The 13,713-nt window shown below is 35.2% G+C and overlaps 1 protein-coding gene across 1 annotated transcript in view; it reads left to right on the top strand.

Annotated features, from left to right (window-relative positions):
- Positions 1-604: 604 nt before the first annotated feature.
- Sdhaf3 (succinate dehydrogenase complex assembly factor 3) overlaps positions 605-13,713 on the top strand; it is an 81,338-nt gene continuing 68,229 nt past the window's right edge. Inside the window, exon 1 of the mRNA XM_003475115.5 lies at positions 605-866. Coding sequence (XP_003475163.1) covers positions 693-866 — 174 coding nt within the window. The 5' untranslated portion in view covers positions 605-692. The remainder of the gene's footprint in view (positions 867-13,713) is intronic.

Genomic DNA, 13,713 nt, shown 5'->3' with positions numbered 1-13,713 from the left:
GGTTTATAGTTTAGGTGGACGGCGACCAAAATTAGTCATTTCCAGAGAGCACAGATAAGGAAAGTCACTATGTCCAGAGAAGATGGCTGATTTTGGTAGACGGTATGACGAAAAATGGTTGATTTCTGCATATATATATTTGGTGGAGTCATAAGAATTCGCTGAAAGTCTGAATGTAAGATGAGAAAGAGGACAAGGTGGAAAAAAGTTTCACTTTCATTGTAAACCTCTCGATTGCTGGTTTTTAACCTCTATGTGTACTGGCATCAGTACACTTAAAAAGTCCTCCCAATGCTTCTTCCACAGCAAACGCATGTTGGGCTTAGAGAGCCTGCCAGTTCAGGGACAGCCCCACGCTTTCAGCGGACAGACGGGCAGCACAGGACTCTGCAGACAGCGTGGGCCTCAGGCGAGCAGACCTCACCAACACTTCGCGGAAGACAGAAATCGATCCTAGGAACTCTCGCAACTTCACGAAAGCCACGCCTCTAACAAGGATCCGCCCATTTTCGATCCGCAGCAAAGCGCAGGTTTCCGGAGGGACCTGATTCCAGAGCGGACCAAACCGGACGGAGGTCTCGCGCTTTCCGGTTTTGGTTTCCTTCTGGGTGACTTTTGGCTGGGCGGAGCAGGGAAGGTGCGGAGACGAGCCTGTTTTGCGCAGGCGCAGTTGGAGGTCTACGCGTGGTGCAATGTCTGGGCTGCATGTTTCCCGAGTGCGGACCTTGTATAGGCGCATCTTGCAGTTACACCAGCTTCTGCCCCCAGATCTCAAAGCCCTGGGAGACCAGTACGTAAAGGACGAATTTAGGAGACATAAGACTGTTGGTTCTGAGGAGGCCCAGCGTTTCTTGCAGGAATGGGAGGCAAGTGACGCCCCCTTTACTTCGCCCCAGACTTTTGAGGTTCCTCAGTGGTGTCCCGGTTTGTATCTTTCAGAAACTGCCAACCTGCTCATATCTACTACCGCCTACAGGCTCAAACTGAGCGGAGCATGTGTGTGTGTGGGGGGTTGTTCCATGTGAATTAAACAATGTGAAGCTGTGCGGAGAACACTTTACATCCGAACCCAGCCCCCACGCTTTCCAGGTTCCCCCGCGCGCTTCTCGCTGGAGCAGATTCCTTTAACACCGAAGTCTTCAGTTTAGTTTAGCGTTGAGCTCTTGCAGATGTCAGGCGCTGGAGAGGGCAGGGTGGCAGAACACAAAGTTGACCTACTCCACGGTTAGGTGCTCAGCGCGCGCCAGCTTTTGTCCCTTATATTGCCTTTGCACGTAGCAAATACCTATTAAGAGTTAATGGTTTTCTCATCTAGACTTACAGGCCTGGCTCCATGATTTATTATTATTGTTTTATTCGCAGCTCTTGCTAAGTTTCTCACTCGACCAATACAAAACTCAGGCAACCTTGGCTATCACAATCTTTAAAGAAAAAGTGCCAGTTTAGATTAAGCTTGGTTTCTTTAGGGTCCCAAGTGACTTGACTTTGCTGTATCACCCTGCTCTATTAAGGAGACACATGAATTGAGGAATAGTCATTTGATTTTTTTTTTCTTTTTGAGAGGAAGAGAAATACCGTTCAAAATATTTTGTGCATCTGAAAGTGTATATGTTCCTTAGTATTTCTTCTAATTTTTCTATATAAAGAAATGAATGGGATTGGAAATCAGAGAACATTTTAGCTAGGATTCAAAAGTTGAAAGCTGGTTGGTATGAGAATAGAGATGAGCAGTTCTTTAGCTTGTAGAGTTGCTGGCTGGAGGTGATTGAAGTCTGCTTTAAATCATACAGGTTATGTTAGGGTAAACAGAGCATTTGTAGTGAAATCCAGACTTTGTGATTGTAGAATCATTGACATTTTAAAGAGGACACATAGGACGGTGGTGAAAATTAGAACTTTGCTAAAAATCATGATATATTACATATATACCCCAAGGAAAGGAAGTGTATTCTTTTTAATTGTGGACCACAGAATTGCAGGCTTCTCCCTTCCAACTGAGGACTGAACCCAGGGATCTCTAAGTCATGGCCTCAGCACTTTTTGAGACAGAGTCTTGGTAAGTTGCCCAGGCAGGCCTGGAACTTGGAATCTCCCTGCTTCAGCTTCCTAAGTAGCTGAGATTACATGGGTGTTATAAGGTAGCTTGATTGTAAAAAGTGGATCAGCAACTAAATGTTACTGGGTTCAGAGTTGCTCTTTTTCCATTTTCTAATGTCTTATTCATTTTTTTCCTGTCTACAGAAGACTAAAGTTTTTGTTATAGAGATCTTTCATTTCCTTGGATAAAGTCTTAAGTGTTGTATGTAGTTTTAGTTCTTTTTATTTATTTTTGGACACTAGCATGAAGGGAATTGCTTTCTTTGGTTTTGTTCTCCTTAGGTTCAGTGCTATTAATTTTGCGTGTTGACTTTATACATATGTTGCCACTTTGCTGAATTTGTTTAGTAGGTCTAAGAGTCTTCTGGTGAAGTTTTTTAAAAAATTTTTTTCTCTGTAAAGAATCATATCATTTGCAAATGAAGATAGATTTTTTTCTCTCCTGCTTATATACCTTTTATTCCTCTTGCCTGATTGTGCTGCCTATTTTTTTTTTATTTTAAAGAGAATAAAACCATGCAAAATAAAACAGAATAAAACCATTCAAAACAAAACACTGAATGTGATACAGGATTTCCAAACTAGATACTAGAAAATTAACAATAGCTACCATAATGTCTCTTGTTATCTTTAAAATAGCTGACCACATGACCAGACATAATAAAATCAAACAAAACAGAATAGAATACAACCAATCAAAACAAAATAATGAAAGTGATACAGAACTTCAAAACAAGATAATGGGAAATAAAAAATGGCTACCATAATATATCTTGTTATCTTTGAAATAGCTGTCCATGCCATCAGATATAGTGAAATCAAACAAAACAGAATAAAACCAAACAATGAAAATGATACAGGACTTTAAAACAAGATAATAGGGAGGTTTTTTTTTTTTTTTTTTTTTTTTGTTTTGTTTGTTTTGGTTTGGTTTGGTTTGGTACCAGGGATTAAACTCCTGACCTTGTGCCTGCCAAGCAAGTGCTTGTGCTGCTGAGCTAAACCCCTGGCCTGATAATGGGGATTTAACAATGGCTACCGTCTTTAGAAGGAGATCCTCCATAGTTGCTATATTGCATATTGTTATCCTCTAAATAGAAGATCAGACTATCAGCTGTAGGCCTGCAAAGTCAATCTAACACTAAACACTACAAGCATTAGTTTTGTTTTGTTTTGTTTTGTTTTACACTTCAATAGCTATTGTGATAGCCTGTGTTTCTCCGAATCAGCCAGTTGCTTATTTGCGGGAAAGAGGATGATGGCTCCCCTTGCCTCCCAGCCTGTGTGCCAGCTGCCTCACAGGAAGGGGTTGGCTTCTTGTTCTTCTCATGTGATCCATGACTGGTGCTGACATAGGAAGGTGCTGGCTGCTTCTGGCAACCCATGACTGGCCTCTGCGTAAGTTTTGGGTACTTTAACAGAAATTGCAAGAGTGGATACCTGTCTTGTTCCTGATTTTAGAAGGAATGCTTTCAGTTTTTTCACATATAGTATGATGTTGGTTGTGGATTTTTCTTAAGTGGCTTTTTATCAGATTGAGATTAAGTCCTATACCTATTTTTGTCAGTGTTGTTAACATGAAGGAATGTTGGACTTTTTCAAAGTTTTTCTGCTCACATTGAGATAACCTGTAATTTTTATACTTCTACTTATCTCATACATTGATTCATGTATGTTGTACCATTCTTGCATCCCTGGGATAAAGCTGACTTGCTTATGATGTAGGATCCTTTTAATGATTTATTGTATTGTGTTTGCGTATCTCATTAAGGATTTTTATATCTGTGTTCATTAAGGATATCCACTGTTAGGGTTATTTGTTTGTTTGTTTTGTCGAACCTGCTCAGGTTTGATATCAGGGTCATGCTGGCTTTCAAGAATAAATTCTCTTTCAGGTTTATGGAAGAGTTTGAGAAGTATTGAATTTCATCTTCTCTGAAGTTCTGGTAAAACTCAGTGGTGAATCTACTGGGTCCTGAGATTTTCTTTATTAATTTTTTTTATTTTTTATTTTTTTTGTACTTTGTATTGAAGTCACAGCCTCATGCCTACCACTGAGCTAAATCCCCGGCTCCCTTTTTTTAAAATTTTAAAATGAAAAAAGAATAATAAATATCACATCTGAGCTTTTCTTGGTAGAGTTTTTACTACTATTCAATTTCATTGCCTCTTACAGGCCTATTCAAGGCTTTTATATCTTCTTGCTTCATTTTAGTAAATCATATTTGCCTAGGAATCAATCCATTTCTTCTAGATTTTCCAATTTGTTGGGATGTAAGTTTCTGAAATAATGTCAATAACTTTGGATTTCAGTAGTATCTGTTATGATCTTGCTTTTTTCATTTCTAATTGCATTGATATGGGTCTATTCTTTCCTTCTTTTGGTAAGTCTGGCTGTTTGTCACTTGTATCTATCCTTCCAAAGACTCAATTCTTGCTTTTCTGATACTTTGTATTTAAGTTTTTAGTTTCAGTATCATTGATTTTTGTTCTTATCTTCATATTTTCTTTTAATAAGGCAATTTGGTCTTGGACACTGAAGAACTGGATTTAAATTCATAGTTGGACATTTATTAGATGTTTTATCATTTAATTTTTCAGTCTTGTTAGTAAAATAGTGTTTACAATATACATCTCAAAATTAGTGTATGCAAATGAATTTAAAGGCACTTTTTATGTTAATTGTAATGAAGCTCTTAGATATTAAGGTGTTTGTTAAGCGATATCTTTAATTAGGTTAGTTTGTGGCTGTACAGAAAGGTGCTCTGTGCTGGCAAGAAATAAGACTATGAGAAGCCCTATAGTATAAGAATTTGGAATCTTCTTAGGGGAGATGTAGGGAGGAACAGAAACTTAGTTTAAATTGAAAATAGATTAAAAGAGAGAGAAGATATAAGGAAAAGAACGGGGTAATGTATTATTCAACCTAAACAGCTTGATAACCAAAATATTTCTGTTTTAACTCTTTTGAAATAAGTTTAGACTTACAGAAGATTTACAAAGACAGAACATAATTCCCATACATCTTACACCTGACTTACCCATCTGATAACATAACCAGGATACTTTTATTAAAATTAAGAAATTAACATTGTTATAATATTAGTAATTGCAGGATTTATTCACATTTTGCCAGGACTTCCATGAATATCCTTATCCTGTTCCGGATCTAGTCTGAATTCCATGTTGAATTTAGTTATCTTTTCTCCTTAATCTCTTTCCAGTCTGTAATATTTGCTTATTCCTTTTTTTTGGTAATCTTTCCTGAATTTTTACATTCTTGTTTGAAAAGTGCTAGTGTGTTACTTTGTGAAATGTCTCTGAATATAATATTTGGTGTTTATGTGTGATTGGATTGATGTTAGTATTATGGGGAAGAAGCATTATGAGTGAAATTTCCTTAACATATCACATCAGAGGTACATGGCATCAATGTGAGTTCTCATTGATGATATCATTGCAGTCATTTGGTTATGGTGATGTGTGCCAGTGTCTTTATTGTTAAGTTAACAGTGTTTTGGACTGTGTTTGAGTGTGTCTCCCAAAGGTTTTTATGTTGGAAGCTTGCCCTGAGGGTGGCAATTTAAGAAGTGGTGAAAGCTTTAAGAGGTAGGACCTAGTGGAACGTAATTAGCTCATTACCTTTATTGGAGATTAATGTTGTTCATGCAGAACCTAACGAGAGATGTCACTTAAATGCATGATATCTTTTAGTTTCATTGAATTAACTTTGCAGTTAGTGATATACAAGATTAATGTAGTGATGTAGTGCTTGTGAGAGTGTATCATTGTAAAATTGGTGTCTGGCCCCTGAATCTTTCTTGAGTCTTGTCTAGCCATGTGATCTTTTCTTCCATCATATACTTTCACTTTGATGGCCTCTATCATGTTGTGATGGAGGTAGAAGACCTTCACTGGTACCGAGGAGGTGCCAGTGCCATGCTCTTGAACTTCCTAAACTGTGAGCTAAAAACCTGTTTTCTTTAACATTATTTAACATTAGCACAGAAAATGTACTACAAGTATTTTTTCTTTTAAAGTTAATGCAGGCCAGGGATTTAGCTCAGTGGCTTAAGAGCCTGCCTGTGAACCACAAGGTTGCAAGTTCAATTCCCACTATAAAACAACAACAACAACAACAAACAAACAAAAAAGGAATAAAATTAATGCATTTTTTGGGTGCAGGGACTCGGATGTGCTGCAATTTGATTCTCCTGAAGCTTTGATGACTAATTTTGGCATTCATTGTTTATTTTGCCTTTATGTTCTAGGTGATTTCCTATTTCCTTCATTTCATCTGAATTTATTAATTGGAATGCTTCTAGGGAAGAAATATCCCATCTTTCTCACTGCTGGTCTCTTTTCACTCACTTTTTGAAATGAACAAAAGAATATTCCATGGATCTGGGGTCCTGTAGTTAAAGAATTGGCAGCTGCAAAAAGATAAATTAATGTATAGTAGTAGGTATCTATATTCATGTCACAATTTATGTCAGGCTACTTGAGAATAACATTTCACTTTATAAACTTGGTCTATATTATCTGAATCTTAATAATTTGTTGCTTGTGTTTATGTCAAACTAAATGAGAATAGCACTATTGTGCCTTTTAACTATGCTATGTGGACTTTAGTCTCAGAGATTCACATACTTTGAAAATCAATTATGAACTTGAGTAATTCACAGTTTGTTTTATGTGAATGAGCAGAGTTGAGTATGAGTACTAATTGAGTACTAGTTGATGAAAGAAAAGGGGAAGTACCAATAATACTAGAGGCCTAGAATTAAGATTTCTCTAATTCTCTTCATTTAAGATCATAAAAAAGAGGCATATAGTTGAGAAAATTCAACTGGATAAGTTTCTGTTCATGGCCTAGATAGAAGAAAATATTTATTTGACTTTAGTCATAAAAATGCATACTTACTAAATAAATTGAGTTTATATATTTTTTAATATATAAAAATACTAGTTTTTGTGTTTATGTGTTTTTGTATTTATAAAAATATGCTTGTATAAAAATATAAGTTAAGATATAGGAGAGCCATATGTGTATGTGGTTTATAAAGTATATGTGGTTTTTAAAGTGTGCATGATAATCTCACTGTCAAGTCTTTTAGAAGGCAATTATAGGAAGTACAATTTGGTTGGGTTGATTAGGGTTGTATGGCATTTTAAAAATTCTAACTATGCTTAGTTTTGAAAACTGGCCAATTTGTGCAATGTTTTCACTTCGTTTCATTTACCACTTATATATGTTCTAAGAATCAGAATAATTGTTTAAGATTAAACAGTAAATGAAACATGTTCATGAGAGAATATGAGACAGCAAAAACCACGGTGTGCTTAGGAACTACTGTAAAGATAGCCATGTATTTGATTTTTGTTTTTCTGCTCCATTTATTTATGTCAATTGACTTTTTAACTGGTTGCTTTTTTTTTTTTTTCTCTAAATATTTCTCATGCTTTGTGTCTACTGTGGGATGATTATCAATGGAAAATTCTGTTTTCTGGAAAAAAATAAAAAGTCTTAAATATTCTACAAATAATGTCCATCACTTATTATTCTTAGGCAATATGATAGACATTGAAGGACACATAAATGAGTAATAAATGCATTTTGTTTTTCCAGTGTTCAAAGTTTGATGGAGCAAATACACAATTACACTATTATTACTATTAATTATACAGTCTGTGCTCTGAGTCCTGAGCAAGTCAGACTTACTGTGTGTTATGGTTTGTGTTAGGATGTCCCTCCAAAGCCTCATGCGGTCATAGAGGGTGGATCAGGCCTTTCCAATGTGACTGAGTCTAGCATTTGAGATTGGTTCATTATCTAGCATTGGGACTGGTCGTGTGAGTGCTGTACCCATCTAGGGGCAGGTAGCCAGCATACAATATAAGGAGAGAAGGAGGTGTCCTTTTCCCTTTTGTCCTTTTCTCTCTTGTCTTTGGTACTTGCCACTGCCATGAACGGCTGCCCCTGTGCTATGCCACCCTGCTTTGGAGCCAGCTGATTATGGACTGAAATCTCCACAAACTGTGAGCTAATTTTGAAGGTCGGATATTTTGTCTCAGCAAGGAGAAAAAAGTAACCAAGAGACCATGTCAAGAAAAGGAACGTCCAGAAAGAGAGAAAGTAGACAGAGGCATTGAGGTACAGGATGGCTTTTAAAAGCAACTTCATTGATATGATTGTACTTTAGTGTTTTTTATGGAAAATTAGGGAGTGATAAAGAGGTGACAAGATAAGATATTCTGCTAGAGATTTTAGGTTTTATTTTGGATCACTGAAAGATCCTAAGCAACTATAGAAATGATTCAAGTTATATTCTAGGAAGATCTCATTAACAGTAATATAGAAGAATGATTAAAAAAGAAACTACATGAAAGGAGGGTGAACTGTTAAGTGATTGATATAATAACCTAAAAAAGGACATGCTTGAAACAAGGCACAGACAGTAAGAGTGCGGAGTGTAGATTCGTGTATTACTCTTTGAAGATAGAGTCTACTTTGTGAATGAGATGGGATTAGCGAATGAAGAGAAAATATAATGGGTAACTCTTAGGTTTTTAGATTATTGTATCAATAACCAGAATAGGTACATAACAGAAAGTGGAAGAAAAGTTCAATTTGGTAGATTTTGTGTTAAAAGTTCCGTTGAGATAGTTAAGGAGTGATGTTCTACAATCAGACGGTAGATTGTGGTTGGAAGTAGAGGTTCAAAATTCATTATCTGTAGTTGATGGTCCAAAAGCATGGATGAAAGTGCCCAGGTTAGGTGGTCAAAGAACACTAACATTTAGGGAAATGTAGTCAAAGTTAAACCACGATGTTTAGGAGTTAAAGACAATGAAAGTAGTAATACAGTGCTAGAACTGTTCTCTTTTTAAAAGAAGTTGTGTTTAGTTCTTCCTAGCCACGTTTGCAAAGGAACATACTTTAATCCTTCTTACTAGCTTTAATTCCTTGTATTTGATTGTCTAGGTATTATGATACTTGTTTTAGGTGGGGTAAAATGCTTTAAAGTTCATGTAGCCATTCATTTGTAACACATGAAATGTCTTTTTCTTTACAACTTTGACATGTTTTATCAGATAAAAATATGTGATTAAGTTGCATATATTTAGAGTTTCTTTAACTTTGTATAATTAGAGTTGGATGGGTATTTTGCTAGCTTTTATAATCGTTGCCTCTTCTACCTAATTTCAGGGCCTCATTTTCTTGCTTTTGAATTTCCTGATTTGCAGTTTGTATTTTAGCTTGTGAAAGAAAAGGAATGTGCTACCACTCTGTTTAGTAAATGTTTGTATGGGGGATACATTTACCAAGTATGAGTGGGTCATTTGTATATGTCTCTGTTGTATTGCTTATTCTGCTTGTTACTCATTGTAGTTTTTTTTGTGGTTTATTGAATGATGATATGTGGCACATTTATGATTTCTGTATCAGGCTTTAAAAAATTAGAGATATTTTTGATCCTTAAAGGATAAATAGGATAAGAAGAAGATACAAAATATTGTCTCCTTTCAACGTAATGTGTATTACTTTACTTTTTGTTATAGTGAAAAATCTGAGATTAGGTAATTGTATAAAAAAGAGGTTTATGTAGCTCACAGTTCTGGAGGTTTAGGGGGCATGGTGCTTGGTTCTACTGAGGACCTGACACTGGGTAAAATCACAAAAATTTGGGGACATATTTGGGAGGAAAAGATTACATCTGGAGACAGAAAGCCAGAGGTTTTAGAAACCAGACTCTCTGTTGTATAACATCTCTCACAAGAACCAGCTCATTGTCTGGCAGAACTACCCGAATTCTTTCTGAGAGCAGTGTCCCTCAGTGACATAAATGCTTCCCATTAAGTCCGATCTCTTAAAGGGCCTCCCATCTCTCATATTGCCATCCTGGGGCCAAAACCTCCAGCATGTGCACTTTTGTGTATGGGGGGCAAACCACGTACACTTGCATATGGACAAACCATAATGAGGCATTTCCTTTTTTCCTAGCTGAATCATTTTAATTCTTAGTGAATCTTTTTAAGATATTGTTACTGGGGCTGGGGATTTAGCTCAGCGGCATAAGCGCTTGCCTTGCAAGCAGGCAGTCATGAGTTCGATCCCTGGTACAGATAAAAAGGAAAAAGACCAAAAAAGTAAAAAAAAAAAGATATTGTTACTATAGTTCTACATATTATAATAACCATATTATTATGTAGAAATGTAATAACAATATTGTTATTATATGCTATTGTTATTATGTAGAAATATTTAGCTTTTGTTGATGTCATGAGATATATAGCAATTCTTATCAAGTAAAGGTGTTTTAAAAGGTAATTTGAACAATATATATATTATTGATTTTGTCATAGTTACTGGAATATAGATATGTTCCTTTTAAGTTATTCAAAGCTTACTTGTATTTACATATCTAATATAAAATAATGATAATAGCAAGATAAGATTAATATATTAGTGGTCATAGTTCTGAAATACTACTCTGTGTACGTATACGTATTCTTAAAATTTGAAGTTGTACAAAATTTAACAAAAAGGTTTGTATATACAATGAGAATTTTACTTTTTAAAGCTATTTCATGAAGTAAATGCTTATGGTTGTTTATAACGAATACTGTACTAGAAGAGACTGAAAGGTATTTCATTTTCCACTGCTAAACTTTTTTTTTTCAGTCAGTGCTTCAAACAGAGCACTTCAGCTCTGTTTAAAATCAGAATAATTGTGCTTATTGTTTCAAAATTAATTAGTTTGGGGAGGCTTATAATAAAACCAATATTGTTAATTTATCTCCTATAGGTGTTTTATTTTGATCAAATATGACTATATTGATGAATAAAGCAGTAACAGACTGATTGATAACTGCATATGGGTAGACTTGGTTGATTGAGCAAATTACTTTTAGGGTCGCAGCATTTCCTTTAACTTCATTTCTATTTGTTCTGCACTCCTGATGCCCTTACTGCTCTGGTATTTGAGTTCAGTCGATTCTGGTGGTTCGACTTTCTCTTCAGTTACATTTTTCACATTTGTGTCTGAACTGGGACTTCCTCTCCCTGCTTTATTACCTGTATTCCTCTACCTGCTTTCTGTCCTCATAAGCTGTACTCTCTTGGCCCATCATGGCCCTGTTCATGTTTGCTTATTAGTCATTATGGATTATTCTTTTAAACATTTCTTTCCTTCCAATTCACTGGTGTTTTAGAGGAGAGAGGAGATAAGAAATAGGCTGCTGTGCGTTTTCCAGTTAGATATCTTTACCTGTAAGCTCTCAATTTTTCATTTTAAAGATGAAAGAACTAAGGCCTGTTAAGGAAAGAAAAAAAAGGAACTGTAGACTGCAGAAGTGCTGTGGCTCTTTTTCAGTCACACAGGTAGAGAGGACAAAATCTTTGCATTTTTATCTCATAATTGTCTACCTCATGATTTGGAAAATTGATATTTCTAAAATGCTGTAAAATTTTTGTGGTATAAAATGAGTATAGATTATTTTCTTTCATCTTGTTTTCTAGGTACAGTTTGTCTATTTGACTCTTTAATTTTTCCTTAAGGAAAGGAAAGCTTGTTAATTACCTTTTAAGATTTCTATAATTCTAGCATAATTGTCATAAACAATTAAATATTGATAATTTATTGTATGTTTATTAGCTGGAGTGCTGCTTATCTCACTTTCCATTGCACAGATTTTGTTTGTGGTACTGAGAGATGATCTAGTGCCTCGCCCAACCTATTCTAGGCGAGTGCTTTACTGCTGAGCCACATCCCAGCCCTTTTTTAAAATTTTGAGACAAGGTCTTACTAAAGTGCCCAGGCTGGCCTGTAACTAATAATCCTCCTGTTTCAGACTCCTAAGTAGCTGGGGCTATAGGTGTGTGTATCACTGTGTCCAGCTTTTTCTTTTTTTTTTTTTTAGAAATGAAAAATTCTTCTTTAAAAATATATTTAAGGACTAAAAAACAGTATAGTCAGTATGACTAAAGATGATCTCAGTAAACCAAAGGGCAAAGAGTTACTTTGCCTTCTTAGCAAAAGGAAGAGAAAAGAGAAAAATCCAAGCAGATAACCCTGTTTATTGCAGATTGCTAAGAAAACTTTTGAGAGACCCTTTTGCAGCTGTGTCTCCGAATTCAGTAGTTTTTAGATTTTCAAAGGTAATTAAGTATGTAGTGAATTTCTCTATAATCAAATATATTAATATATCTGCAGAAAAATGACTATGTATATTGGTACGTAAAACTGTTCATTAAAGTTTGGATTTACTACTAGATAAGTTCAGAAAGAGCTTTTGTTTTGCAGAATTTGTTTGACTTGAAAATTGTAAATAAGCAATTTTGCTAAACATTCTGAGAGACTGAATTAGTGCTTAGAAAGGAGTCCTGGTAAACATGGAATTAAAGTAATGAGAATTGATAGTCATGAGAAATTTTTTGTTACAGGCCTCACTGTGTTCACAGTAGAAAACATCATGTTTGGTTCTATTCTTTTTTCCTGTATGGTGCTGAATACATATTAGCAAGTTTTCCCTCAATCTTTTATCTTTATGTTATCGACCTTCTGTCTGTTGAGATATTATTATTCTACCTGCTAATAGAGTAAGCTGTCTAATTCAGCATTTGGTCCTGCGAGATTTCAGATTCTGTGTGTAGATTTAATTACCTTGATTCCTAGAAGAGACTATTTGTCTTATTTACAAATTTACCCTCTTCTTTTTAAATTATTATAAATTAAAAATTTTAAAATGCAATTTTTATAAACTTTAAAATGCTAAAATATTTACTGATTACTTGAATAATTTTAAAGATACGCTTTATTTTTGTTAAAGACAATTCATTATTATAAACATACAAAACAAAACAGAAACACTCAAACCAAACCACAATGTTACACATTTCAGTACCAAATGTTTCCAGGCTTCCACCCAGTAACTCTTCGCTGTGCTGCTGATGAATAGGTCTGTGGCTTAGTAAAAACTATTCCACATAGACTTCTGCTCTTTATGCTTCTTTCATATGTATATTATATATGAAAAAATATATGCACACACACAAAAAGCAGCTACAACAGTCACATTAGTGAGACATGGTCTAGGTTCATAGTGTGTACCCTCAACTCTCACCTCCTCCAAAAGGCATACCATACTGTTGTGTTCACTGCCTCGGGCTTCTAGTCATTGTCCTCCAGAGTTTGTTACTTACTAGTATTATAAACTATGGGTACGTATACATTGCCCTGTCAATGTTTGAGTGTCTATCTACTTTCTTTCCGTTTCATTATTATAATATCTATTATGCATTTTGAATCTTACTACTCTTTCAGTTTTTTATTATTGTTTATATTTTATACTAGAGAGAATATGGCATTTACAAATGTGAGTCTGATTTATTTAACTTATAAGGATAGTCTCAAGTTACCTCCATTTACCTATAAAAGCCTCAAGATCATCATTTTTTATAGCTGGGTAATATGCCATTGTATAAAAATGCCACATTTTTTCATCCATTCTGCAGCTGATGGGCATTTTGGTTGTTTCCAAGATTTAGCTATTATGACTAGTGCTGCTATGAACATGGGTACACATATATCACTGTGACATGACCTTTTCAAT

The sequence above is a fragment of the Cavia porcellus genome, unplaced genomic scaffold (assembly GCF_034190915.1).
Source record: "Cavia porcellus strain 051 isolate PalLab524CR breed Dunkin Hartley unplaced genomic scaffold, mCavPor4.1 scaffold_2, whole genome shotgun sequence".
Classification (NCBI taxonomy): Eukaryota; Metazoa; Chordata; class Mammalia; order Rodentia; family Caviidae; genus Cavia; species Cavia porcellus.
This window is presented reverse-complemented; position numbering and strand designations above follow the sequence as displayed.